The 27,055-nt window shown below is 40.2% G+C and overlaps 1 protein-coding gene across 1 annotated transcript in view; it reads left to right on the top strand.

Moving 5' to 3' along the window:
* The first annotated feature begins 5,726 nt into the window (after positions 1-5,726).
* arid5b (AT-rich interaction domain 5B) overlaps positions 5,727-27,055 on the top strand; it is a 61,491-nt gene continuing 40,162 nt past the window's right edge. The window contains exons 1-4 of the mRNA XM_084670931.1: positions 5,727-5,814; positions 6,203-6,457; positions 12,450-12,690; positions 26,719-26,949. Of these exons, the coding sequence (XP_084527057.1) occupies positions 5,794-5,814; positions 6,203-6,457; positions 12,450-12,690; positions 26,719-26,949 (748 nt within the window). The 5' untranslated portion in view covers positions 5,727-5,793. The remainder of the gene's footprint in view (positions 5,815-6,202; positions 6,458-12,449; positions 12,691-26,718; positions 26,950-27,055) is intronic.

Below are 27,055 nucleotides of genomic sequence, written 5' to 3'. Positions count from 1 at the left end.
AACACACAAGTTCAGGTTTGCTGTGTTTGTACAACCATAGAGTACACAGACTTCAAAAGTCATAAGACTTACTACTATTTTTGTTCTACTTTAGATTTACATATACTGTCCGGCATATGATGTCCAGTCCACCATGCAAATTATGAAAGTGACCTTTTGATGATTGTTTTCCAATTGCAGGTATGACTGAATACCCCCCTCCCACACACACACACACACATACGCACACACGCACACACACACTCAGACACACACACACACACACACTACACAGGCCAGATGTTCAGTGTTGTTTCCTTCAAAGCAGAGAAGTTATGAGGGTTACTCAAAATGCCTGGCTTGTCGGCTGCTGGCGCTTAGTACATTCCTAAATTACCATGTAATGTAATACCCTGTTTTCGTTGTGAAAAAAAAACTGGTGAGACACGTTCTATTCAGAGTGGTGTCTGTCATGTTCTTTAAACACAGATGTAATGATGTCTATAATAGAACTAAGCATGTCACTTAAGAGTAGAGTCTTTGTTGAAGTCTCACTTTGGCCCTTAATAAAGAGGTTTGTAAACGACATTGATAAGACTGGAGAAACAAGAGACTGTGTTTTGTTTGAGCAAAATCCTTGTTTCATTTCCTTCATCTCTGATAAGAAAAAATAACAAGTCCTCGCTCACTATAGAATCACACTCTAAACCTTCTGTTATTAGTTTAGTCATATTTACATTAGTCAGAGAGACACTTTTAACTCTGACAATATGTTTCCTGCATGTCTCAACAAATCCAATAAAAATACAGCCTTGGGTTCAGCTCATTACCATTCGCTGTAGTTTATATTCATTTCAAGTCCTGTTAGGCGTCATTAATGTTGCTTACATAATGAAATTCATTGACTCTGTAGGGCTGGATGTTTAAATCATTAATCTCTCCTCTCTACAAGCTGCCGTAGATCAAGCTCCACTGTGTCTTCCTCCCTGCCTGCCTGCCTCCTGCCTCCATTTGTTTGAGTCATTTCTTAACAGTTAAATGTTTTAAGGCTAATCTTATCTAGGAGTGATTTGCTAGCATAATGGTGTTGTGGAGGCAGCCGTGAGGAGACTGGTGTAAAACTGAAAGAAAACTGTTGCAAAGGTCAATTTTTATTGACATACCACCAGCTCTCTGCACCAGAACGAGCTCGAAGAGAATGAGAGCTGACTTAATAAACCAGTTGGTATACAATAACACTACAAGATCATCAGGCATTCCAGCTATGAGATAATAATGAAGTAATTTACAGAAACTGTTCTAATCTTAGATCATGGTTTCCTGTTGTACTGGCTCATGAATCATGCAATGTTGTTGAATCATGATGTTTGTCTTTCTAGGCCAGAGTATTTCAAGGTTAGAGGTAAATGCCTTTGTATCCATTTACAGGCAGTTCAATGTGCAATACCATGTCTATGAGTGCAACATTACAAACATCTTAATGACAAACACACAAGACTGTGTGTACATGACTCTTACGATCTTACTCTATTCAATTGTTGTGTTCTGTTGTGTAGATTTTAATGCCATGGATTAAGCACATGTCTTAAACCAAATACACGATTGTTAGAAATGTGTAATATATTTAGTCATGTAGATAAACTCTCAGTCTTGTTCCGTGGGAAAATCTTTCTCTAAAAGGTCCATCTTGGCAAGTCATGATAAATAATTTGTCCTTGACTCATCTATCAGCATTCATAATATTGTGTCAACCATAACATTCTTTAGTGTTATATTTCAGGGCAGAGCTCTGACAGTATAGTATAATCTCCCCACTTATGACATACCTTTATCCTATATATTGTGCAATGCATTACCACCCGTTTGATTGTGTCAGAAGTTTTAACATTGACTGTTCTCTCAAGCCATCCAATAAAATGTTTTGTTTGTTGCCCTTGCAGCAGTGCGGGTGTAACAAGGCTTTAGAGCGGATGGCCAGAGGGGAACATGATAGGTTTGTGTGATATATTGGAAACTGAAATCTAAACCACCTGGTGCAGTACACTCTTACTGAGCTGGTAGTTGCCCTTAGCTCCCCCTTAGCTTCATTGCTTGATTCTAGTTGAATATGCTAATGTTCATATGCTACGTTAGTATTGTTGTATTAGAATGAAACACCACACTCCATACTTTTGATTCCTTGACAACCAAAACGTGGGTTGTATAAGAATATGAACAGTGATTCTTTAATCATCCAATCCTTAAGGGTGTGCTCCCGTGAATTACTGAATTTCATTAGTAAAAGCCTTCGTATGAACACCATTCAGAGTTGTAGCCTTGATAATATCTTCATAGTATTCAGTAAAAACATTTTTTTCTGTAAGAGTGGATGGTAGCCGTGTCTGTTCATGATATGCCTAATGAATATGTGTTCAACAATATTCACGTGTGACTAAGATGAAGATGAATAAAAAATACAATTTCAGTTGATGACCCAAATGCATACAAAGAATGTTCAACAATGTGATTTTATTACAGTAGCAATATTAAACAGGAATACATTAGTCGAAGTATATAAATCAAAATGCAGGTTTACCTATTCTTGAAAGTCATAAAATAAGTTTTGTATAGTATTTCAATCCATCTTGCATCAAACACCAGGTGTGTAACAAGCAACTATGAGAGACAAACCAAATATACGTCTTATCGTCAGGCAGAATTCACGGTAAGTAAATTACCTGACAGGGAAACACAAAAGGTTAGTGTTGTCCTGTGATCCTATTCGCTGTCGTGAAACTTAAAACTATTTGCAATAAAGGAGATTGATGTGAGCTGGATAGAACCCTCAGGGTCAGCAGAGGGTGTTTCTGAGTTGGTCCCCACAGGTTGAACTGATCTTCATGTATCACTGAGGCTGTTGTGTAGCTCTGTACCATCCATACTACCAGGACCAGATGGTGCTTATCGGAGTGATTGATAAGTGCCTAAGACTTGTACAGCTATCCATTTTCCGCTGATGCATCAGAGGAGACGGAGAGATTACAGAAAAAAATCTCTCTGACATTTACCAGACTTAATAAACGGGAAGATAAAATATCAGCTGAAGAATTTCTGACTTTGTGATCAATCCAATATTTATTTTTGTCTATTGATTATTGTGTGATTTATAACTAGTGTTTGTTTGGACTTGTGATAATTTTTTGTGTTTGAAAGATGTTCATCTGTCTCTTAAATCAATATAAATGTTCTTCCCCATTTGCATGGAGAACATCTGAGCTGTTCTGCATCTGGTAAACATGTCTAAGATATTAAAAGAGAGAGAAAAATAGACAGAAAAACAAAGAAAGAGGGAAGCAGGGAGGGAGGGAGTAGAGAGATGAGGGTTGCAGATCTATTTTTCCACAAGCTCTAAAACTGAGGATATTTCCTGCAGCTCAGAGAGGAGAAAGATTAGGTTATCAATCTGCTGTACTCATATTGTCACCAGCAACCACAAATCCATGCTGCGCAGCACACACTGAAACAGCCCATCTGTAAGGCAAATTATCCTCTGCAGTATAACTATCCTGATTTATTAGTACTCATTCTACTTACTGCATTCAGAGGAGCACTGTGAGAGCAACAGCCACATATGGAATAGGCCAATCTGTTTTCCCTCCGGTCCAGTAACCTCTTACACTAATATCTTATATCCAAGCAATTTACTTACTCACCATGGACCAGTTTAATTGTCACGCCGATTATTAAACCTAGCACTGAACTAGGAATACATTTAATGGAACAATTTTATTTTTAACAATAATACTTTGCTGTAAAGGCTTAATGTATTGAAAATGGGCATTGTTCGATTGCATGGACATATAATGGTCTGTGTGCATAGAGCATGTCAGTTGTAGAGGTGTGAACTGTAGGGAGAACACTTGGTTTTAGCACTCTGAGATATTTGATCTGTGGAAGCCTGCTGCACCTCTTCCCTGCTAGGCCAAGCTGTTCCCTCCCCAGCCTCATGTCACTGACACAGCCACAATGTAGGCAAAGATTCAGGACACTTGGGTGACTTGACTATGCTTTTGTTATCACCTCCTATTCGTTATGGTCTTTGGTGACACAAGATTGAAGGCTATACTGCATAACAAAAAGTTTTGTTTTTTATATTCTGATCTAAAATAACAAACTGATTGCTGCACACACATGTTATTTTCATGATGCAGATCATGTGTTTTTATTCAGAATCTTTTGGGGATTTTGTCAATAGGATGTATAAACACATCTTTGTCATAAGTCATTTTCAATTTGGTTTTGATTAGGTAGTTGAGAAAATAATGGATGATTGATTAAGAGTCAGAGGCTAAATGGTGCAATTAGTCAAAATGGAACAAGTTCCATGCAGCTATGCATCGAAGCAGTTTTATTCAAGTGTAGCTAGTTGTTAATAATTTAATAAGAAAATTATTAAAATCAAAATCATTATTTAAAAAATCCACATGAACTTAGCCTACAATGAATGATAACCATCAATGACTAAAAGGCGAGTCAGTGGAAAATGACTAAATATCAAGACTAAACTATAATGTATCGCGATCATTCTGCCCGGTTCCTCCTCGTGACAGAAAGCATTGCATAAGGAACAAAAATAGCTGACGTTACGGCTTTGAATCATGTAGGACTCATTGTACAGAAACGACCCCAGCAATTCTCTGCTTTGCGTTATTAAATCCCGCTGCAGTTGCTGCCAATGCCCCTCCTAAGCTAAATAATATATTACTCAGAGAACCCACCGACGAAACAATGGCCAGCATTTGAAGTACACTATTAACAGATGTGTTGTACACACTAGCATATTCCGCGCAAACATATGAATTGTTTCCTTTTGCGCGGCAGCATGAACTAAATCCTAACTACAACGTTAAAAGACCAAATATCTGTGTCTGAGTGCAAATAGCGTCAACAGAAGGTCTTTATGATAAAAGAAACACGACCCCAAACGCGCGCATTCTGCATTCTAAACGCATCCGCGTGCCTTGTCAACACCTATCATAAAAATGTTCAAAAACCAAGGCGGGATCTAGTCTACACTAAAACCTGGCCCAAACCCTAAAACATACACTAAACCGCCGAGGAAGAACTATCTGCTCTGCTTCAGTTCCACACTTAAACGATGTGTTTTAAGATATGATTTCCCCGCCTGCTGCCGGTCTATTCCGTTCCCCCACCATACACACCCTGGAGAGATAGCACAAGTGGCATTTTGGACGAAAGTGGATACAGTGCATGCATTCTAGAAATAGGAAGACGCGCGCTCCTGATTCTATCCCCAGGTCTACAGGAAATGTTCTTTCTATTACCACATACAAACGTCCTTGCAGCAGGTCCTGGTAGGGACATAGCAAGGCAATTACGCGTATTACTGTGTCATTAACTTAAACACGGTTGAATAAATGATTAATGAATCCTGGCATTGACAAAACGGATATACTACTTTGATGCTTGCAGCAGAAGAAATGTATTTACGGTTTAGATTTTTTAACTGGATACGAATTATGTAATACGGTTGCAGTAGACTCATACACTCATCATGTTTATGAATTTAATATGACAATAGTTTCGCGCAAAAACGAAACAAATTGTTCTGTTGGAAACATGGACGTCTGAAAAAATATTAGATTACTTTTTTACACATTTTTGGGCTGCCAGATTGGAACTATTTGGACTTCATATTGACGCAGGGCGGAATCCACCGTGCGCAAATATTGCAGACTGCCAGGACCGTTTGCAATCCATTCAAGCCAACAAGTTTGGAGAGAATGTAGAGTTTAATCAATTCAGAACCTCGCGATGGAGCCCAACTCACTCATGGTATTATCATCTAGTCTGCTTGTTTTTTTATAGGCTTTTATTTCTTGCTTATGAACAAAGTTACGGATGTATTTCTACCACAGCTTATGGGAAATTAATGTTATATTAGGAAACTTTTGCTCATAACTTCATTAATACGTATGCTGTATTTATCTCTCTCTTTATATATATATATATATAGGCTATATATACAGTATATCATTAGCCTATCAAAAGGTTAGATCAGTAAATTTGCTTTTGCGAAGACGTATGGCTATATCATATTTACATCGTAATATAGTTATCTTGTTCAAATTATATTGTATATGATGCAATTTGTAGCTATATACTTATTTTATACGCTTTGGCAATGTATGAAAAAAAAAATCCCATATTGCTCTTTCCGCAGTGGGTCGGCTCGCCTTGCGGTTCACACGGACCTTACATTTTCTACAAGGCGTTTAGGTTTCACCTTCATAGCAAACCAAGAATATTGTCCCTTGGCGACTTTTTCTTCGTGAGATGTAAGCCAGGGGATTCCATTTGTGTAGCAGAACTCCAGCTGCTGTGGGAAGAAAGGACAACCAAACAACTTTTATCCAGCTCCAAACTTTATTTTCTCCCTGAAGATACCCCCCAGGGGAGAACTGTCACCCACGGAGAGGTAATAACATATTTTCCTACTAGCATGCTTCACTGTAATTGTATGGCGACGTCCCTTCTCTGAATAACATTTAAAACAATTTAACACCGAGGTGTCGTTAAGATATGACCTGTAGCCTAAAGCAAGCTATGCGTGACAATGAGTCTATTCCGCTTTCTGTTTGATGTGGCACAAAGACTGATAACTCGCAACACATTTCCTATAATGCACATCGACATGCATTAAATGTGGACAAGCTGTGTTCTCTAAACACAACCCCCCTGTCTTAACGCTTGAATTGTCCTTTTTGTCTGCAATGTCAATGCTTGTTTAGATAACAGATGTGCGTTATCTTTCTAAACCCGTTTGGTTTAAGATAGCATAAAGTTCAGTGCTTTTCACGTTTTATGTCCGTTTAGTTAAAAAAAAATAGTGCGGAAATTACGCACGGTGCTATAAATCAAACGCCTTTTATTTAGTCAGTGTTGTGTATGGCTGGGATGATTAATGGGGTGTGATACAATGACAAATTAGAAATCCTTATTGTCATGGGCGTTTTGAAAAGCTAAATTAAGACGTTAGAGCGTGAACAATCGAGCAACAAGATCAAGAATGTGATCTGTCAAGTTTAATCGTCAGCTTCAAATCTTGAGCAACGCGATCAAAAAGACATGAACGCGTTCCGTTTTCTCAGTAAAAAGCATTGTATTGTAAGCGGACATTTTCCCCATACGCGCTCAAACGCTCTCGGTCAGTGGGAATTGATTAATAATGGCAAGCTGATAAAGCAGGCAGCTGCGATGCCTTAAAGGGAACGAGTGACATTTATGAAGGTTATTATGTCAAAGTGGTGCGGCTTCATGCCGTACACTGATATACTTTGCTATCAATGCAATTTGTTTGAAAGGGAAATATGTAGGCCTATGTTGCTCATGAAAACGTAACCCTTCACCTGCCAAGCAGGACTGTTTATTTATGGATTAATGGCGCAATTGCTGCAATACGTAATGCAACGCGGAGGGGAAATATAGCTAGTTTACAGAAACAGCTGCTCCCGATATACCATTAGAGTTATATATATGTTTCATTTTGTTATGCTGGAATAATGAGCAAAGATTACAAAGAATATAACGTCTACTTGGTTGAACTTTTATTGTACTTTCCCCTCTAAGGAGCGGGGTATCACATTTCCATCTCATAATAAGCAACAGGTTTTTATGTGTTCCCTTAAAGAAAATGTCAAGGTTACTCCGCGCAGTGATTGTGAATATTAAAAAGGAATACAGCTGTTTGGTTGGATCGACCTTGTGCTTTTCGCTGTTTACTCAAAGTAACGAGGTGGAATGGTTGAAAAACATTAGTCTTAACCTTCGTGTTGACACAGTTGATCAGACCCTGTCCTCTTCCTAAACTTGTCATCTGCTTGCCTCAGCCCCCTCTGCTCCTCCCCCTCCCAGGAGCGATGGTAGTTATTTGCGTTTCAAATGTATTGAGCAGCCCCATATGATTAGTGTTCCAAACGCGGCCAGGGGAATAGCAGGATAAGATTTCTTGCTCAAGGACAATGTCTCAGCAAGACGTATTTTTAGCATAATTCAGACATGGTGTATAAAGGTCTGTAATGTGCTGTGAGTTCATGGTGTCTTTTTATTGATCACCCTCCATTCTGTAACACGAGGATTTGTTGACTTGCACTGCGTGTGCGTCAGCTATTAGTCCTTGAATGTTTTAAACGCTGTTGGAAAATGTGAGCCATATGGTGAATCCGAATAACAATGTGATTGAGTGTCAACCTGAGCCACCTGCGGTAATATGAACCGAGCCAATGTCACTGGCGCTGCAGAAGATGATGCACTCAGCAAATTGTCCAATTGAATTACATTTGCATTTGTACAGAAACACCCAAAAGCATGTAGATAAAAGATGAAGGATGATTAGGTTTTGGGGAGGCTCAAGTTAAGTATTCACCATGTGGAGTTAGTGGGGCTGTCTTCATTGTAATGTGTGTTATGTATCTGCCACCAAGGGGGTTTATTCACTCTGTCCATTCCCGCGAGATACTTAAGATGATTGAAGTTTTTTTGTATTCTTCAGTAGCCCATCTGGAAAGCTGTTTACAGTAAAGACCTTGAGATAAAAACATGATCTCGTAGAGGTTTGTCCCAAGAGGGACTGTGGGCCACAACAGACAGTAATAGTCAGTGACAATAAATAGCTGTGGTTGGAATAGGGCATGCCCTGATTCCAGTTGCCTTTGTGTTTCTATACCCAGGTGATGTAATTCCCCCTGTGGCCTGACTTGGTCATTTATTAGCTGAGTTGCAAAGACAAGGACCGCATGGGTGCTGGCAGTTCTCTCTCTCTCCCTCTCCCTCACTCTCCCTCACTCTCTCTCTCTCTCTCTCTCTCTCTCTCTCTCTCTCTCTCTCTCTCTCTCTCTCCCTCTCTCTCTCTCTCTCGTAGAATCTAACACTTCTGGTCTGGCTGAGCCGAGTGAAAGCAATGTTACACTCCCCACTCAGACATGTGCTGTTTTTACTTTGTTCAGCTTGACTTGATGATCTTGCCTCTGTGCTCCTCCAAGAGTGTATCCCTGGCAGGGGATTTCATGAGGGATTGAGCTTCACGTATACTCTCCCTCTGAAGTCTAACACTTCATATTCACTGTAGTTGCTGCCTGTGGCTGCACATCAGATGGGATATTTGTCCTTTTGTTACATGTTTATAAGTAATTTGTCAGATTTAAGATGGAGAGTATTTTACTGGGTGATGTTATCAGTGGAAACTCAAGTGTCTTGGTTATTAAACTGAGCCACTTACATCTTTGAGTTTTTTGTGTTAATTGGAGCCATTTGTTGGACAGCTTTGAAGCTCTGAGTATCAGGCTCCTCGTGCATGACTGCACCCAGGGCTAAAGCTGTTACGGCAATCCCTCTGAATAAAGCTGATGTGTCATAACAGCTCAACTAAAACACCTTTGTCTTTTATAAATAGAGGCCTGATGACATTCTACAAACCACAGTGCACTCTGCTTTAGTCATTTGCATACTGTGGGTATTTCTGAGCAAGACATTTAGCAACAGCAATAATCAGCCCAGATTGATCTGAGATGGTATAAATACAAAATAAGGAACCTTCAGTTCTGTGGTATAAGGAGAAAGTACATATTGATACTAGTTCTGTATCTAATTATTTTCCCTTCAGATGTTGTTCAATTGTTGTGTGGATTACTCAACAGTCAGGCTTGTGATTTTGGGAGGGGAGATTCAGAGCCCGGTGGCTCACATCCAGACATACTCTGTTGCCTGGCAGGCGTCCATGTTTGTGTTTGAATGCCTGTGGCACATATTTACAGTTCAAATGAGATCATCAGCTTTATATCTTTTTTGTTTTCAAAGGTTATATTCCTTGGTGTGACATTTTTAGGTCATGCCAGAGCAAGTTAATGAATTTAGCGTGAAAGTGCAATATAGAATAAGCCTCTACATGTTTATCTTGGTCATGGTGGTAGGAGAGAATGAAACAGCAGATAATGAAGGATAGGGTAGGGAAGCCAAGAGTTATAAAAAGCTCTTTAAATAAGGGTAAGTGTATATGTCTATGATAACATAATACACAACATGACACTTAATTACAGCATGTTAAGTATTCAAACATCTTATGAAAGTCAACTTTGCTTTTTGTCATGGATAGAAACACATAATAACTTAATCCTCTAGTGTTTGGTTTTTTCCGTGTGCCAATATAATGGGCTTAGCTCTATGGCAGCACAGTTCTTTGACACCACCAAGCAATTAACTCTCCTCCTAGTTCTTAGCACGATCAATTATTGGCAGAATGAGGAAAGAAAATGTAAACTTTTCTTTTTTAAACTGAACCAAACAAAAATACAACAATTTTAATATTTGCTATGGGCACATTTTTCATGTTAGCAGGTCAATAATTCAATATGCGTGCAAGCAGGTGTACAAATCTGCTGTGACCTGACGAATTCTTTAGTTGACCCCAGGAGTTAGCGGAGTGAAACATTCTCAGCGTGACGCGGTTTGAGGGGCTCTCTGTATTATGGTGCTCGCCGCACAGCTCCCGGCGCCCCCCCAGCCCCCCTCCCTGTCCTCTGTTCCCCCCTCCCCCCACCCCTTCCTTATAGTATAATTACAAGGAGACGATTGTTTTGGAACTAGGCAGTCAGCAAACTCTTGAATTTAGAGGGAGGGAATGGAATTGTGTGTGGTTGTTTTTTTTAATGTTCTCACTAAACTACTACTAAGTCAACATAATAGGAATAACTTGGTTTTATACTTTCAGTAACATTCGTCTTAGAAAAAAACAATCTTATGTTAAGTATTTCAGCAGAGTGGTGTCAGATCAAAGCGTCTGAGTAAAGCATGTGATGTCAGTGTAAAGGTTGCCGTGTCACTGTTAGAAATGACCTGCTTCACTTTCCAGGTGCAGGACAGCTCACACGCCATAACAACACTCTGAGGTTTCTGTTTCAATACCCAACAGACATTCTGAAATCTAATTACGTTACACCAAAAGTTTTTTCGCATCTGAAGTGTTTTGGGGATATACAGTGTTTTACATCTAAATACATTTCCATATTTTATTGATTTGAAAATGAATGACCATAGCCCTGCTTTGATAATCAGTGTGCACACTGGTGATTGAACCAGGAATATAATGATGAACAGCTTGCAGGGTCCCAAAGGGATTTGATCATTGGTCAAAAATACCATATGATGATTCTGTGAATTCTGTAGGATATTGCAAAATGTTTCATTGCGACAAACCAGATGGAGTTTATGGCATACCGATACCATACTGTATAAAGACTGTATAGTAATGGAAGATATGTAGGATGACTATCCTCTAGTGAATATTGTGAGAGAGAGAGTTGAAATAAGAGCCATTTTTCATTCTTTGCACATCAAAGGAAGTTCATTATAAAAGGTATGATCAGCAAAACCTCTCTGCCTACAGAGGCAAAGGCATAGCCTAGCCTGCTGGAGCAGGGAAAATAGAATGTGTATTCCACTCCGTATGGAGTTGCAATTTTCTGTGATCTATGTTTGCTTTTATTGGGTCACGCTGGGGAAAATGTGGAAGAAAATGCAAAGAAAGCAGTTAATGCATCCATTGGGTGTAGCTACGGCATAATGAAGGAGGGGAATGCAAGGAAGGTAGAGGGAGAGATAAAGAAGGGAGAAAGAAATTGACAAAATAAATGGATAGAAAAAGGGACAAAGCTAAAAAAGCAAATGAGAGAAGAGAAGTAAAGAAGGGAGGGAATTGGAGTCAGTCAAAATACTTGATAAAGGCTTCCGTGAAATACAGACACATCTGCTCTCCAGATTCCAGCCTCGACCCCAGACCTCTGTGTTATCCTCCGCCAGGTTACAAGCGCCGCTTTATTGCCTTTTTTAATGAATGATGTGTTTATTTGGCAGTTGCACTTATCTGGGGCAGCAGCATTGCTAGTGGTGCATCCATTCAGGGAGAAGGGATGCATAATGTAGCAGGATCACTCAATATTGAGATTGTGCCATTAAAAATGAAGGAATATTTGGTAATTTGCTCAGGTCTTACAAGCTGCAGACTCAGAAGAAACAAGTGCATCTTTAGAGAGCGGCTGTATTGATTTTAGCTCCATGATTTATGTGAAATGATTTGCATTAACATCGAGGACCTAATAACGTTTCTGTGGTATTGTTCAGAACTGTGGAGTAAGCTCTGGTCTTGGGGCTAAGTTATGTTAGATATTGTGTTTAATAGGAAATTGAGTTCTACTTGAAACAGATTATAAATTAAAGTTATATAATTTAAAATGTAAACAAAGACTTCATGAATCTTCCTCAAACCCTTTAAAGCATGTGTGATTTGGACCCATGTCCTTTAGATGAGGTGCCTGAGATTTGTAAGCCAAATATTACACACTCAGACTCCAAGACCAAGTCCTCTTAGTCTCTTTGTAAACTCTGTGTCTAAAACTTGATCCATCTCTGCTTTTTAGGATGAGCTCATTGCAGTGTCCGAGAAGGTGATTGTGCGGTTGGAGGACCTGGTGAAATGGACGGAGTGGGACTCATCAGGATGGACCAAGGGACTGAAAGCCGTGCCCCTCAAGCCCAGTACAGTACTCCGGGAGCAGGGCAAGAATGGTCAGAGAGAGCCCCATCTGCTTCGCTACCGAGAGTCGACGCTGAACAGTGGCCTGAACTTCAAAGATGTTGTAAAGGAGAAGGCTGAACTTGGTGAATATGTGGGCTGTTTGGTTTTCTCTGTCTTTTCCTTTCTTTATTTCACATACAGGTCACATACAGACTGGTTAAGGTGTCTACTGTTCCATTTCACTCTGTTCTTTTTTAAATCTCTGCTGTTCCTTATCATGCAGCCAGAAGATGAAGTAGACACTGTATACACTGAGAGCACAGCCCCTTTTAGCCAGCCCTGAGAAACAAGTTTTCTTAACATCTGCAATCAATCACATTGATTATTTGATCTCACACAAATGTTTGCCCTCCATTTTCTCTGTTCATTTGTCCGCAGCTCAGTTGGGTAGCTCTGAGAATGTTTGACTATGAGCTCTGATTAACTAGTGTTTTCCCCCCTGTGGCTTCACAACATTCATGTTCTGGCTATTTGTAATCTTCTACCAAATGTAATGTTTCTGAGATGGGGGGAGAACATCAGAAAGTGGATCAATAATAAAACAAGCCTTTGTCACAAGGCCAGGCACAAGTTAATATCATAGACTAGAACATAAACAACAGTATAAACTCGGTGGGAAACCTCCATCAAAAGTAATGCTTTTTCATTTTATATGTGTGGAAAACTGTCACCTTGGAATAACTGTGGATAATGGAGAAGCACAAGCTCTTAAAGTGACTGTTCTGAACCTATTCCACATCTCTTTCCCTAAACTGCACATCTGTCATCCTTCTATTCATCTTTAAGTTTGTCCAGGTACAGACTTTGTCTATATGAATGTCATTGACTAGATTAGACTACATTGCACTACACCCTTTAATAAACTCTGGTACAGGAAGGCTTGCAAAAAGATAGATAACCAGACAGACAGGGGTGAGCATGACAGACAGCCAGAGAAAAAAAGTTAGGGTTTTCTGTAGCTTTACAGGGGTGTAGTGTGCTGTTTATACCGACACGACATGCATTTATACATGTGTAACATGCCTCAGTTATCACAGCCGAGTAGGGGAGCTGCAGAGAGAGGCTTTATAACCTTGTAAACATGTCATTTTTGGCTACATTCCTGTGAAGAAGCAAATACCTGCTCAGAAGCAGGGGGTATGGCCCTACATGGTGATGTTATAGTCAGTAAACTATCTCCTTTCAAATCAAGCCCATTTTAACTTGGGGTCAGGCCACAAAATGGTGCTTACTTATAGTTTTATTTCCGGGCAGTGCTGAAGTTTGACCTGGGAACCATAGCCTGTCTCTTTATATGAGCATTTCTTCCACTGTATGTTGAAATATGACTACTTGAGAAAGTATTATTTTCACCCGCTGGTGAGGCAAGCCTAAAGGCCATGCCAGGGCTTTATAGCTGTATATTAAATTCCTTTTGTGGTGTCTCTAATTATGCCGCGATGGATCTCCTGACTCCCACAGTTCTGGGAATTTGCATAAGGCTTTGTCTCAGTCTCACATAGGGGAATGTTAAATTGCCCTTGAATGCTTCAATGGCCTGATGTATTAGATTCCTATGTAGAGATTAGATAGGCGGATCAATAATGGATGCTTTGTCACTGAAAGCTTACATGAGGCTACAGCCAGCGATGGGAATCAATAAGCCAGCAGGCTTGTTGCGGAAAAAAGGGAGTCTGATTTATGTGTAGCGGCTTAACCTTGTAACCATATTATTTTTGTGTATTGTGTGTCTCTAGGTATTTTTTGTAATGTTAATAGCTTGCTTTTTAATGACTGTATTAGCTTGTTTGTGCACTGAAAATGGGTACGGCAGTTACTCAAAGTGCCTCCAGATACTCTGGTAAGCAGAATCTCCTGGCAAAAGACCAGAGGCCATCCTCTCTTCTGTTTTAGGTCTCTCTCTCTCTCTCTCTCCCTCTCTCTCTCTCTCTCTCTCTCTCTCTCTCGCTCTCCCTCTCTCTCTCTCTCTCTCTCTCTCTCTCTCTCTCTCTCTCTCTCTCTCTCTCTGATTCGTTTAAATGGTCTCTCTTTGTTGTCCAGAGAAAGAGAGGGAGCATTCATTAAGCCAAAGTCTTTAAGTGTCCTAGAGAAGACCTTTAAAACACAGCATTACGGAAATGGGCCATTAATTGACACAGGCACATAAATTAAGAGCGGTCAACTTTGTTCTGTGGATAAAGCTGGCTTGAACTTCTGAAGAAGAGTATATGTATGCCTATAAACTCATATAACTGGCATTTGTTTTCAGTTTCAATACATTTGATATTTAATATAAATGGTGATTTGTAGGTCTCTAAACTGAATCGGGAGGTAAAGTAATGGCTCTTCTCCACCCGCTGTGACTCTGACTCAACCAATCACCATGTTCTCTGCCCAAATAAAAATGGCACTGTCTGAATTTGATATGGAAATTGCTTTGATTTGCGAGCACAAGATCAGAACCATAACGCTGATGCAGAGAGGAAGACTGGTAATTGAAACAGCCAAAAGAAACAGCAGTTGTTCACCTGGGGAAAATGGCTGTGTGTGTTTTATAATAAAGGAAAGGAAGGAATTCTCAGCACACCAATCAGACACATGGATTACTGCCAAGAGACAAAATGCAATGTTTACTTGTTAGAAAAGACTGTCATAAGAATGAAAATATATTCTGTCAATTAGGATTATCTGAATAGTTAATTTGCTTAGGCATTGTTGACGCTCTTTATCAGGTTTTGTAAAACCATTTTCCTACGACAAGAGAAACTGACAATAGATCTCTGCTAATCTTCTTGTAGTCTCTCCTCTTCTGTCAGGTGGCCCCTGGAACATAATTAGGTTTTAAGAGCCCTACCTAGCCCAGCAGTTTGAGCAGTAAAGAGAGGAGGGGGGAGGAGCAAGGGAGGGAGGGATGGATGGAGGAAGGGAGGTTGCAGGGAGAGGGGGTTGTATTTTAAGCCGTATCTCAGGGGAGTTGGACAGGAGGACAGCTCAGAGGATTCTGGGGTATTAGCAGCGGGTCACTAAGCAGAGGGATCGCTGGTAGAGATATTAGCATACCTCCATGGATATGAGCTGCTCACCTCTGGACTGCTATTGTAACTAATGTGCATACAGAAATGGTAACTTGTACAACCATTTGTGATTGTCACCTGAATATCCACAGATAAAAAGATGTGTTGAAAGTGGTTTAGAACTACTGGGTACTACTATTGCTAATATACAGTAAAAGTATGTCTCACTGGGGAGCTCTCTGGTGATAAGCTAACACTGCTGGGATGACCTGATGTCATCTTAAGATCACAGGGCTTCCCTCTTGGGCTTTGTGTAGACACTTGTGTCCTTTTGGCTGCAAGAGTATATATACATATATCTATCTATCTATATCTATATATCTATCTATCTATATATCTATCTATCTATATATCTATCTATCTATCTATATATATATATATATATATATATATATATATATATATATATATATGCATATATAATGGAATAAACTGGCATTGGTGAATTGAGGGTTTCAGCTAAATGAATCTCATGTTACATAAGGCAGATTCAATCCAATAAATGTAATTCCTGAATGGCGTTTGTGTGAAGTGATTGGTAGGTTGTTCCCTCATCCTCTCAACTGGGTACTTGAGGAATGCCATTTAAAAATGATATCATATGACAGGTTGGCAATTTGGAAAGCAATTACAGTCATAAACAGCAACATCTTGGAGGAGAGCTGGACCATTCTTATAATGTCTAAATTGTAATGACTTTTCACATCTTCCTTGTTAGATAAAGTCAGAATGTTTGACTTTTGTCACCATAGATGTTTTTCCTCTTATTTCTCTGCCAGGTGTTGGAAACAGAGCTCTATGCAGCCTGTAATCCATGCAGCTCATCATCCATGTAGCAAGTACATGTTTAAGGTCAGGTCAAGTCTAACGAGCAGAAGCGACTCCGCTGAGACGACTCGTTGCACTATACATCAGCTCCTGGACACTCTTAACAATCAGATGGATGAGTTGAAACCTGAACCATCTTTAACGTGTTGATTTGGCAGTGATAGTAGGATAATATTGTAGGGATTTCCTTTAACAAAAGCTTTTTTATGGTCCTGTAACTGGGCTGTAAAAACCACACCCAATCCAGTGTATAGAATGAATCTGCGTACGTGGGTGTTCGTGCGTGCGTGTGCATGTGGGGGTTCATGCGTATAGTTTTAGTTATGTAGAGCTGTTTCACTCAAAAGCTCTCTGCTGTTACTGCTACTCCTCCGGATGGGCTTGTTATAAGCTTACTGAGTGCTCGCTTAAACAAAGTGTGAGAAAAAGCTCAATTCTGTCCTTCAGATACCAGTAAAACACTCCTTTATGCTCCTTTAAATGGGCACCTGGAGGGAGAAGATGATATAACCACTGCTGGCTTGTTTTCCACTGTGTGGGTGATGTACAAGGGACCATACAATTACAGGATAGCAAGCTACTCTACACTAGAACCTGTGTGAAGCAGAGCCCCATAGCTTCTTACAACAGACACTTTCTACTGTATATTCCATATTAGATGGCCATGTCTCAATCCAAGTTAAAAAGAGTGAAGCCTTTTTCATTAGTATGCCCCATCTTTCATCTGATGGATAGGGTTTTGTTTGACAGGTGTATGCTTATTTAAAATGAGTTCAAAGTGATGGTTTTACCAAAAAAGCTGAATAGATAGATTTAAATCTCCCTTCTCTCCCATTGCTTTGGATGAAAGCATAAACTAACACACATTACTATAGATAGATATACTGCATATACTTACATGTAGTTCATGATGGACAGATAAACAGATAGATAGATGGCAAGTTAAAGGATTTATACTAAGAAGGATTTACTGTGCCATTCCCCTTCTCTCACATCTTGAATATTGCATGCCAGATTATTTTGCTGACTGCCGCAGCAGTGAGTGAGGGAGTGAGTGAGTGAGTGAGCAGTTTACAACCAACAGTAATTTATTCTGCTACATTCAAATGTTGTTGCCGGTTGGTGCTTTTGGAGAGGAAATTGTGCCCTATATTTGAGGAACCAGTTACAAAGACTGATATGTGAAATAGCTTTTCAACTATATACTGTATTTCTATACAAGCTACATCATTATTTATTTACTTGTGCTGGGCTCTCTTGGTCTCACTTATACACTCGCTTGCTCAAACTTACGTGTCACTTAATATAGTTGCAGGCAAGGCAGGCCTAGTTCTTTAGCCTATATAGAGAAATCCTTGGCTGCTCCCACTCCATCAAGAGAAAACAAGCAGCTGAATTATATTTCTCTGCCCCACCCCACCCCACCATCCCCACCCCACCCCCTCTTCAGAAAAAAAAAAATCTAATTTAATGGCCCAAACATTCCCCAGTAATTAAATGAGTGTTTTATTTAGGCTAAACTTTTCTTCTCCAGCTTTTGTCAGCAGCCTCAGTGTTGGTATTTAGTGGTCTAGTGTTCTATTACAGCTCCTCTCGTTCTCTCTCTCTCTAGCTCTCTCACTCTGTTTCATAGTCATGTGATGTTTTGATTATTGGCAGGGCTGTTTGAGACGTTAACAAGGCTTATTGTCTATTACAACATTCTGATCCGACCATAACTTTAGTAACTCCCCTCATGACTAAACTATGGACTGCAGCCAGCCATTAAAACAAATCTGTGATGTGTATTGTATTGTGATCTGGAGTGGAAAATAAAGGGAGGGAAAAAAAGAGGCAGTTGGTTTGCTAATAATGATGGAACCGTTTTCATGAGCATGAAGAGAGGGGTGGGGCTAAAGAAAGAAAGACAAAAAGAAAGAAGGAAAGAAAGAAAGAAGGAAAGAAAGAAAGAAAGAAAGAGAAAGAAAGAAAAATACAAGACAGAAGAAAAAGCATGCGGCATGGTGTAATCAGTGATTGGTTTTAAGTCCAAACGTATTTGTTTTTGTAGCTTTATTGGGTTTCCGTGCTCCCTGGTTCCCTGTGCTGGCCCCTGCACAGCATGCTCTCTGGGATAATAGTAGTGCTGCTGCTAGACTCCAACAATACACATGCCTCCAGAACCTGACCTTTGGAGGAAATGAATAGTTTTATTGTCTGTCCATTACCAAGACTGAAACAACACAGGTTATTAATGTGACTTCTCCTGTAACATAAAATAGCCCCACTAAACAGCCAGAAGCCCTGATATCTATAAAACATAGTACTTACGGTACTTACTTACTTAGCTACTTACCCACACCAACCAAAAATATCATTAATCTGTTTGGCTTCATTAGATTTGACAAGTTTTTCAGACAAATGCCTTTAAAAAAAAGAAAAAAGAATGTTAATGCAGTTTGCTGTCTCTTTGAGAAGTATGTCACCCCCCCCCCCACCCTCCCTTACCCAGTAGGCAGCCATTGTGGAATTGTTAATTTTAACCTGAGGGCTCTCACTGGGGCTTTCAGAACAGGAACACAATGCTGGCTTTTTCATGGTGAGCCAGTGCCAAGCCCCATCTAGTCTAGTTGACTAATATGCTATTATCGTCAGCCAATCATGTCACACACAAGCTGGAACTCTGTCGCAACACTACTGAAAGGCTTCCTTTTAAAATATTAAACATCTTGGAACAACTTACACAGTCAAGGTCTTATTATTATTCCTTCCTTTGGCTCTGGGTTTTTATTGGCACTCACTGTGCCACAGTTTAATCTATTTCATTTAGTCTTGTAGGTAGAACTTTGTGTGCAGGAGGAATATATTGCGTGCATGAGTCTTTAATTATTCACTAATCAAATTCATCTCAGTTGCTTCTGCCTAATCCAGATATCCAGAAGAGCAGAAGTGCACAGTCCACTATTCAGCTGACTACCCAGGAACAGGGAAACATTGCTGCTTGACTTTGGTTTTTGAATCTCATCACTGGAGATCATTCCTAAAGTCATTAGAAACATGTAGTAGTATATTGCTATCTGCTGAAATTGGTTGTTTGAAAGTTTTTAGTCACAAAGAACTGCTCTATCTAAATTGACTGATTATAATGTTGTCATTTAGTTCTATGCAGATATGTTTCATTTGGTTGTGTTTACATTTGACAACCTCTAATTTGTACACCTCACCATTGTGCGCTGGCAACATTTGGTTAATGGTAACACATTAGGCATTGTTGTCACAGTGCTCTGGAAAATATCTTGACACACTATTGCATTTAGCATATTTTAACATGTGAAGCAAGATTACAAAATGCCTTTTAGTAAAGTGACCCTCACAGCATGTAAAATGTAAAAACAAAATTGAAATTGGCGTCTATTTTAAAATACTAAATTGACTTACTAAAGTGTATGATTCTGTGTGTCACTACGGGGCTCATTAAGATGTTGAGCTGAAAATAGTAATTAGTTTGCAAGTCGTTTGGTAGAAATAGGACTAATAATATACTTGAGTCATGAATAAAGTGAATATGTCCTGTGTTTATCTGACTAATAAGATGGCGTCCAGTGAAAGCAGTTGTCACAATGACATTCACTGCTGAGTGGAGGGTCAGTCTCTAGTTATTAGGGATCCACAGGTACAAGACTAGATAGCATTGCAGATGCTCAATAGCATTTCTGAGGGGAGAGCTTAAACACCAAGTTCAGATCTTGACATTATTTACAGTCTAACTCATCTAGCCACAATGGATAATGTTATATAATACTATTATTGTTTTTATCACAGGTTATATTTACCTCCATGCTTCCCCAAGCACATCCTGAGAGATTGTATTTCTCTTCAGGAAAGAAGGTGCTTAAACATGTAGGATTCTTTCTCTGTATTGTGTTCCGTGACTAAGGTTTTGATCATTCTACACAAAGGGAAATATGTAGCTTCAGGATTTCTTCTCCTTTCTTGTTTGTGTCTCTAATTTCTCACAAAGGGTACATAGGGAAGTGGCATTGTTTCGAAGCAGGCGGAGTGAGATTCTTTACTCAGCATGTCTGCAGTGGCAGGCCCTATAGGAATTATGAATGATTTATTATTAGGACAGTCATGAAAAGCTCTTGTCTTGTAATGTAAGAACAGAGAAGGACAGCATGTAAAGAAATAAGCACAATAGTGCATTGATAGCATACCATGTCCTTATCTAAGCTTGCATCTAATCCCTCTATTGTGTCACATTTTAGATGCTGCTTAATTGGTTTCATTGAGTGAACGCCATTATTCTCCCTCTGCCTCTTCCTGTTCTTGTGGAAATTGTAATTATTTCACCCACTCGTGTACTATAAAAGAGAGCAACTATTGTTTTGAGTACGCTTGTTAGAATATGATTTCCATTTTAACCAAACAAGATGAAGTTAATCGCTTTGGCGTTGCATGTGGATGTGATCTATCTTTCTGCTGTTTGTTTGACACCTGCGTTCTAAGTTAATACATATTTAAATTGCTCATTAAAAAGTAGGAAAAATTGATACATCCCTCCCATGAGGGATAGGGGTTGGATATTAAGCAGATCTTTATTCAGATCTTACCTTTACAGTATGTGTGTGTGTGCGTGTGTGTGCGTGTATATGTTTGTGTATATGTGTATGTATACATGTGTGTATATATATGCGTGTGTAGACGTGTGTGTGTATGAGCCTGCACTCGTGCATGTGTGTTTGTGTCCTCTGTGTATAATGAATGTGCAGCGAAGATACCAAAGCTTTTAAAAATGCAATTAAATCAAAGGAAATAGGACAAGGACATTGAGTACTTTCTGTGGAGAGAGAGAGATGCTTGATGCTATGTAGCAGAGGAAAATATCATCCTCGGTATCTTGTCACGCCAGCCTGATTTGTACAATATGTCCTATTTTGCTTAAACAGTGTGCCGAATGCAACATCCCTCTAATGGGGCATGTTTTCCTTGCTCAATATTGGCGTTGATTCTATGGCTGATCTTTAAAATGTCCCAGGGATACGTTTCCTTTTTTTAATATCAATTTCTATGTTGGTTTGAGTGATTATGTTGAATGTAATGCCGTCATGAACAATTCAGAGCTCTTAGAAGACCTCTTTGTGCAGACCTGATCAAAAATACATCCAGCTCCCATAGCACACGCATCCTCGTCGTATGAGCTTTTGTTTCTGTTTCATGCCCGGGCATAAATGGGCTTGTTGTGTCTCATGAAAGATGCATTTTCTAGAGTACAAAGTCCCCTGTTTTGTTCTGTAGTTCGAATCAAAGGGGCCCATAACTGAATTGGAGGCAGTGAATGTGTTGAATAAGATCTTTCATTTGGGAACGCGTTTTCTATGCTGATTTATTAACTTTTGAGCAACATCTTTGACCGGGTAGAGACAGGCCATTCAGCTACCTTCTTCATGTACGTCAAAGTTGGCCGGCAAAGGTCTCCATCTGAATCATCAATATCATTTTGCCTTCACTATAAAAAGAATCAAACCAATTTTTGATGATCACTATATTGATTTATCTGCTCTCTGACTTTGCCTTTCACCTTTGAGCACCAGAGATTCTATAATGTAATTTCTCTGATGTAAGAAAGGCAAACAAACAGACATGTTCCATACTGATAACTCTCCTCGACAGATTGTAGTCGACTCATTCTAATCTCATTTTTGGCTCAGTTCCCCACTCTCTTTGATCCACTCAAAACAATTATGATTTTCCTTTAGAGATATTTATCATGCAAGCCAATTTTAGTAGAGCTCATTTGTTATTCAGTTAAAATATCAGATGTTTTTTGTGTTTTGTACTAATGTGTTCAGTTCCCAGTATCAATGTCCCCAGGCCAAAGAGAAGAACAAATTTGCCTGTAATAACAAAACGTGTAATCGCGTTACAAGCAGCTATTACTTTAAACGCTAACTTTACAATCAAGGACAATCAATATATGAGACATTGGATTTAACCTGGATCACTGCCCACTGGAGAAATAAAAGTATTTCTTTTTTGGCAGCTTAGTGTTGTTGCTAGGGACCTTACTCTCTGTAGAGCCAGGCTTGGGAGGGAGTATGAGCAGAAGAGGGGGATGGAAAGAGAGATGGGAAGGGAGAGAGAGATAGAGATACAGAGATGGAGGACTATAGAGGGAGGGAGGGAGGGAGGGAGGGAGGGAGGGAGGGAGGGAGGGAGGAAGGGAGGGAGGGAGGGAGGGAGGGAGGGAGGGAGGGAGGGAGGGAGGGAGGGAGGGAGGGAGGGAGGGAGGGAGGGAGGGAGGGAGGGAGGGAGGGAGGGAGGTGAGAGAGAGTGAAATAGTGGGAGGGAAGTAGAGAAGAATGCCTACAGTAATAAAATACCACCAGGTGATCATAAATCACCCACAAAGTGTTTTACATTGACACCAGGGGTATATTCTGGAAAATGTGGCTCTGGGGCGATCTGGGTCCTGACAAAATGGAATCAAATAAAGAGCAATGTTAGGGAGGTGTGAGGAGAAATGGAGAATAGGGGCCCCGCCCTTAATTGTCTATGGCCCAATGAATGCTGATATATGAATCTTTATGTCTTCAAATGTTTCTCTTGGCATCCCTAATGCAATCACTTCACATTAACTGAGCAGTCATTTGAGGGTTTAGTTATTGTGTAATGGTTAGAGCAGCAAAGAGTCAAGACATAACTTGTGCCAGTATTTTTCCAGGCAGCATGTTTCAATAAGATTTTTCCTGTTGGTTTGGTGAAAATATGATATGCTTCTAAGTGTCCATAAGGTTCTGAGGAAGACAGTTGTCGGGACTGGTTGTGGTCCTAAATGGATTATATGCGTGTGCGTGTGTGTGTTTTAAAGAAGAGGGACATTCTTGGGCTCCACAGACTGACAGTAGTCCTCTGGCTGTTGAAACTAAAGCAGTGGCAGATAGATAGCTCCTATTAGAGCCCCATTTGAATATGAAAAGATTTACATATCCTCAATGAAACAGAGACAGGCAGTTGCAGCGGATTGGAATCCATTTTACATTTTCTGCACAATATTATTTTTCCGGTGGTTGTTTTTTTAAATGGAAGCCAATCCACATTTTGTGTAGTTATGGTAGCAGTGTCATACTTTTAGGGACCTGTGGATCTGTTTGAAGATAGCATCTAAGTCAAGTGGCAACAGCACAATCATTAAATCAATAACTGTAAAACATGAAACTGCTCTTTGCTCATAGAATGTAATTCAGCATTTCTTTTGTTAATGTTTTACTAGGGACATTTGTAGGTGTACCGGTCCTTGATCATTGTTAAGCAGAAATCAATGGACAGCCGAGGGAAGGTTATAAAGCTAAACGGTGGGATTCCGAGATGTTTACAGTTCACAAAGTGAATATTTAGATGGCTGAGCTAATTATCAACCCAGTGTTATTCACTGGTCTCAGTTTACCAAGAAATCATTATGCAAGGGAGCGGAGAAAATGTGGCCTGCTTTTGACATAACTTGATTACCGTAAAAAAAAAAAAAAACACTGCATTGGTCAACGCAATCAAATGCAATCCGTCCTGGTTTTATCAAGAACTAAATGCATCAAATTGAAATATTTTCCCCCTTGTGACTGAATAAATGGTTCAGTGTAAATAGCAGCATCTGTTTCCTTTTTGCTACAACTATTCCATACGTAATCATTGCAGCATAGTATAGTGTAGTGTAGTGTAGTGTAGTGTAGTGTAGTGTAGTGTAGTGTAGTATAGTATAGTATTGTATTGTATAGTAATGCATTATTTCAGATTCCCTGTATTTCTACATATGTATAATATTAGACATCCTGTTATATGACCATGTTTATAAAATAATCTGATGCCACTGTGTTTATAACACTGTATGCACTGACATCACAGTGTTTTGAACTGACAGGTGGTTATTTAGTCATGTTTGTCCTTCTGACTCAATCATTTACTGGCTTATATTGGCCAATAGCTGTTTCAGAGGGTGGGGTAGAGCTGGAATGTGCTTTATAACAACATGCTGCAATGTTCAGGATGACATCAATTCTATAAGGTGAGATAATACATAGTTCTTTGAAATATTATCCATGGCCCAGAGTGACATGTGTGTGGTATTAAAGGAACATTGTCTCATTGACTAGCCTATCATGTTCATTTACCAGAGGTACTTGTCTTAATCACGCAGCAGTCACACGTCTTCTCATTCATGGCTTAATTATAAAACCTGTTGAAACTCCCCTCTCCAAGGTTGCCAGAATACGAGCTTGGCAGGCTGTAATTAGTCATGCATTGTTTTCTTTTTCTCTCCTCTTTTCTCTCTTCCCTTCGTTCATTATGTTTCACGATGACATTTTGTTCCATTGTGAAATAAAGAACGCCTCCACTAATATTGTCGATCTCATCACCCCACTCCAAAACAAATACATAGTAGGCTCCAGCTGTAGGTCAAACTACCACACAAACCAGCACTTTTGATCAATGGTACAAACCATAAAGCAGTGTTGCAGATTTTATCATCAAACTGAAAATAACACTTACATGAATAATTTATCCCCCTTCCTACATTCTCGTTCTTTGGCTGCAATTTAATTGGTCCACTTTATCAGGTGGTAGGTATGAGTGGAGAGAGGAGTGTTATGTAAATATATTCCCATAGTGGAGCGGTTGACATTTAGCAGGGCTCTTAAGCCACATGACAGAGGAGAGCTGACACAGTTAAGAAGCGGGGTCCACTCACCCAGATCTGATAGCACACAGTGGGCTCTGCATGATTTTAGGCTTGATTTTGCAACCAATCAGTGCCTACCTGTCCCCCCACCCTCCACCACCCCACCCCACCCCATTCTTTTTCTTCTTCTCCTCTCCTGACAAAGGCTGCTTGTCAAGGGTATTAAAGGGAAATTGCATAATGTGATTTTCAGTGCGCTCTAATGACAGTGCGCGCCCTACCAATTAAATTGCATAGATAAGAATTCCTGTCTTAAGAGAAGGTTAGATTTTATTAACAAAGTGACTATGTAAGGAGGGGAGGGGGAGGGGGTGGGGTCAGTTATGTCCCCTGTCCCTTTCTTCCCCAGTTCTCTCTGGCCTCTGCTCGTTCTCTCTCCCTCAGGGTTAAATCTAGTCATTAAATTGTACACAGTTTCCCAGTGAGATTAGCTGGGCCTGGAGAGGCCCATAAAAACACGGTCATTTTGAAACTAATCTCAACCGCACTAATTGCTAACAAGGAAAAGGTAGGGGGGCAGAGGGGAGGGATAGAGGCAGAGCCTAAGAGAGAAAGAAAGTCAGAGAGAGGGAATGTATTGTTGACCAGAAGTAAATAGGGATGGGGGGGGTTGTGTCGAATGGAACCAATGCCTGTTGCTCTCCAGTGTGTACCATGTGGTGGACCACAAAGTGTTGAGGAATCCTTGCTGAATGGTCACCTACTCTGGCATGTCCAAATGCTACTCAATCAATGCTTTGGCGGGTTATCTGGCTGGCCAGTGTTAGTGTGTATGCACTTTTAGAAGTGCTGTTGAGAGGTTGAGAGGTTGACAGTTTAAAGGTTGGACTGTGAGGGGGTGGATTTTGGATCACATTCGAGTTCCATAAAAAATTGCTTTTTCTTTTCCTTTAAGACATCCGGAATATGGTCTGTGTTGAATTTGATAACGCTTTGATAAGTGTGTAAAAGAGAGAGAGAGGGAAAGAAAAAATTTGAGAAAGATTGAGCTCCACATTTGGCCTCTCTGCTCTTGTCCTGTAGCCCTGACACAGTGATCTCATGTAACGGATCCACAGTAACGTGGCCGATGGGAGCCCAGGGTGTGCTGCCTGGGTCTAGATAGCAGCAACCTAGCAGTGTCTGGGTTGGAGACAGCAGGCAGAAAAAGCCTGGTGCTCTGGACTTCTCTGAGGCTGGCTGATGTGGCTTGATGCCCGGACAGACACTTTTATGTGGCCAATCCAAACTGAGAACTGTCATGTTAATGTCTTTCATAAAACCAAACACTGCCCAGATCTGTAGTCCAATACTGCAGTGACGGATATGTACTGTACACACCCATATTAGAAGCTTAGGGATGAAAAGCATGATAATTCAATTGAAAATGAATCACTTTGTCACTATGGAGACATGAGCTCTTTGTGTGACCAAAAACATCTCCTCACGGGTTCCACATGCATGGTTTTAAAAGTGTCTAAGTATCTGTGTGTGTCTGTGATGTGTCCATACCTAATCTTCTGTGTCTGTGAGTGCAGGTGAGGGAGGGGACCAGAAGCGAGCTGTGGTTCTGAGCTACCCCCAGTACTGCCGGTACCGCTCGGTCCTGGCCCGGCTCCGGGAACGTCCTCCGTCGCTGCTGACCCAGCAGGTGGTTCTGGCGCTGGGCGGCATCGCCTCACTCACCAGCAACACGCACATTCTGTACTGCAGGGATACCTTCGAACATCCCACATTGCTGGACAACGAGAGTGTCTGTGATGAATTTGGTAAGTAACCGGAATATTTCCCTCTCCCCCCTCCTTTCCTCCTTTCTGTCCAGACAGAAGTTAAACTGTGGATTCGGCTGGGGGTCCTCTATATAGACCCAGGGAC

The sequence above is a fragment of the Hypomesus nipponensis genome, chromosome 13 (assembly GCF_054491055.1).
Source record: "Hypomesus nipponensis isolate SF chromosome 13, ASM5449105v1, whole genome shotgun sequence".
In the NCBI taxonomy this organism is placed as follows: Eukaryota; Metazoa; Chordata; class Actinopteri; order Osmeriformes; family Osmeridae; genus Hypomesus; species Hypomesus nipponensis.
The sequence above is the reverse complement of the archived record's forward strand: the minus strand, read 5'-3'. Positions and strand labels throughout refer to the sequence as shown.